The 2,532-nt window shown below is 52.4% G+C and overlaps 1 protein-coding gene across 1 annotated transcript; it reads left to right on the top strand.

Annotated features, from left to right (window-relative positions):
- On the top strand, positions 1 to 1,823 carry DKK1 (dickkopf WNT signaling pathway inhibitor 1). Its single transcript, XM_050959702.1, has 4 exons — positions 1 to 265; positions 354 to 516; positions 742 to 885; positions 1,244 to 1,823. Exons 1-4 carry the CDS (start codon positions 29 to 31, stop codon positions 1,492 to 1,494), a joined length of 795 nt encoding a protein of 264 aa, XP_050815659.1. The 5' UTR covers positions 1 to 28; the 3' UTR covers positions 1,495 to 1,823.
- Positions 1,824 to 2,532: the final 709 nt, after the last annotated feature.

Raw genomic sequence — 2,532 nt, 5'->3', positions numbered from 1 at the left:
CTTGGCTCCAGCTCGCTGCGCTTGGAAGATGCTGCTGGGCGCGGCCCGTCTGTGTGTGGCGCTGGCGGCCGCTTTGTGCTGCTGCCCCTGGGCGCTGGCGGCGTCCAGTGCCGGGTTGGGCCCCAGCCTCCTCAACTCCAACGCCATCAAGAACCTGCTGCCAGGCGGCGGCGCCGGGCTGGGGGGCTCCCCCGGCAGTGCCGCGCCCGCAGACTCGGCCCTTCTCGAGGGGGGCAACAAGCACCAGGCCGTCGAGCCCCACCAGGTATGTGACCGCCCCGTGCGCGGGGCGCCAGGGCCTCCCGCGCGGCGAGCCCGCCCCCCGCCTCACTGGCGCTGTGTCTCCCTTGCAGCCTTACACGTGCTCGGAGGACGAGGACTGCGCCCCCGACGAGTTCTGCTCCAGCGCCCCGCCCGGGGCCGGCCCCGCAGTCCAGCTCTGCCTCGCCTGCAGGAAACGCCGGAAGCGCTGCCTGCGCCACGCCATGTGCTGCCCGGGCAACTATTGCAATAACGGTGAGCGGCGGGGTGGCGTGCGGGGCCGTGCCGCGCTGGTGGGGGGAGGCTGCCCCGGGCTCGGCTGCAGGTGCAGTACCTAGACTCAGATGGGTCCGAAGGGCCATGTGTCTGCGCCGAGCACCCGCCTGCCCCATAGCTGTGCACCTGCTTGTGTGGCAGCCTCCAGCGGCGCCCTGCTGTTACCCAGGCTGTGCTGACTCCTGCCCCTTTTCCCCTGCTCAGGGATCTGTGTGCCATCTGAGCAAGGTCACTTTCACCCCGGGGAGATGGAGGAGACCATCATTGAGAGCTTCAGGCCTGATCATGGCATCCCAGACTTGCATCCCAAAAGGACCACATCCCCTTCCCAGCTGCACCACCTGAAAGGTAAGGGGGCCTGGTGACTCCTACAGTAGCAAGTATAACTAAGTGGGGGTGGGTTAGTCTCAAACCTTGCTTAGGGTCCCCACTATTCCTGCAGTGTATTAAACCCATGTAATAGGCCTTTTAACTAAGGCACAGCCCAACTGAGGTGTCTGCCAGAAATAGCACCTGAGAAAGCACTGAGGCTAAATGCAGCCATGCGGCTGCTAGTCTGTGGCTCTCCCCCTCCCAACTATTTTCTGACAAGCCCTAGACAAAGTCTGCCTCCTATTCTGCAATTGTTTGTTCAAGTCTCTGCTGTTTGACTCTCCTGCAGTCAGACAATTTACCACAGGCTTTTAATCACTTTCTCCTTTCAAAGGTCAGGAAAGTACCACCTGCCTCCGCTCTTCCGACTGTGCTGCTGGATTGTGTTGTGCGCGTCACTTCTGGTCCAAGATCTGTAAACCTGTCCTTAAGGAAGGCCAAGTATGCACTAAACACCGAAGGAAAGGTTCTCATGGCCTGGAGATCTTTCAGCGATGCTACTGTGGAGAAGGTCTGTCCTGTCGGCTACAAAGAGATTATGAAACCATCAACTCTTCCAGACTGCATACTTGCCAAAGACATTGAACACCACTCCTCACTACATAGGATGGACTTTGGAGAGAGTTTCTGGGCAGTGCATTGTTTGTTTGTTTTGGCAACTCATCTCTAAGGATGTACAGATTCGGCGGTTACACTAAGTACTCTGCTATCTTCCCTTCCTAAAGCTGGAGTATGAGGCTTGTTTCTTTAAGAAACTTTCAGTGACTAATTGCAGTAAATTACTGTGGTGTAAATACTCAGTGTGGCACTTAACTGTACATATTCCAGAATTTTAATTTTTCTAAAGGTGCTGCATGATCTCTAGTCTGCTATTGTGACACAACTTGTACACACTGGTTTTATATCTTCCTGAGTCTATGAATTGTCCATGTGGAAGTGAAATAAATAACTTAAAAAAAGACTGGCATTTACTGATAAATTTTCTCTGTACACCTGGTCTAAATGAAGACCTATCTGAAGGCAAGCTTAATAGCTTGTTAACTCTACAACATGATGTCCCAAATGGATGGACACTTGTCAGAAACAATGATATACATATAAACTGAGATGCCGCCTTTTTTCTTAAGGCTCGGCATAGGAAGAGGTCCAGAGATGGTTAAATATGAGCGAGGAGGCTCCATGAATGGTGGTGGTCTCTATTCCATTTCTCTCAAAATAGTTCAATTGACCTGAAAACCATAAATCCTAAGTTGTGGGTGCTCTAATGTGGAGGAGAGAATCATATTTTCCTCAAATGCATGCATTTGCTTTCACTACCTGTTCTACATCAACAAGTCCTCTTGCCACAAACAAAATGCATTCTCTATACTTTCCATCTATGGGCATCACAAATTATCACCTTACTTAAATATTCAAGAATGCCTGAGTAGGAGACAGCTGAAGCTCCCTACTCCTTTCTGAGAGATGGAGGTGGTTGCTAGCATCTGGAGAGTAATGTGTGAAAATAGCTTCTGCTGGCTAGCTTAACTCCCAGTGTCTTTTCCAGGAGCCTGCAGCTCAGCCATTAAACCAAAGAAACTGGATGCACCTCCAAGATTCCTGCATCCAAGTAATGGAGCCTCA

The sequence above is a fragment of the Gopherus flavomarginatus genome, chromosome 6 (assembly GCF_025201925.1).
Source record: "Gopherus flavomarginatus isolate rGopFla2 chromosome 6, rGopFla2.mat.asm, whole genome shotgun sequence".
NCBI classification, from domain to species: Eukaryota; Metazoa; Chordata; order Testudines; family Testudinidae; genus Gopherus; species Gopherus flavomarginatus.
Note: the sequence above shows the minus strand (reverse complement) of the source record. Positions and strands in the feature narration are given on the sequence as shown.

What these genes read in the sequence shown, in the direction of transcription:
- DKK1 (XM_050959702.1), top strand. Translation starts at nt 29, where the DNA reads ATGCTGCTGGGCGCGGCCCGTCTGTGTGTGGCGCTGGCGGCCGCTTTG. An exon ending in AGGCCGTCGAGCCCCACCAG is followed by an intron (nt 266 to 353) that starts GTATGTGACCGC and finishes TCTCCCTTGCAG; the next exon opens with CCTTACACGTGCTCGGAGGA. An exon ending in CCAGCTGCACCACCTGAAAG is followed by an intron (nt 886 to 1,243) that starts GTAAGGGGGCCT and finishes CTCCTTTCAAAG; the next exon opens with GTCAGGAAAGTACCACCTGC.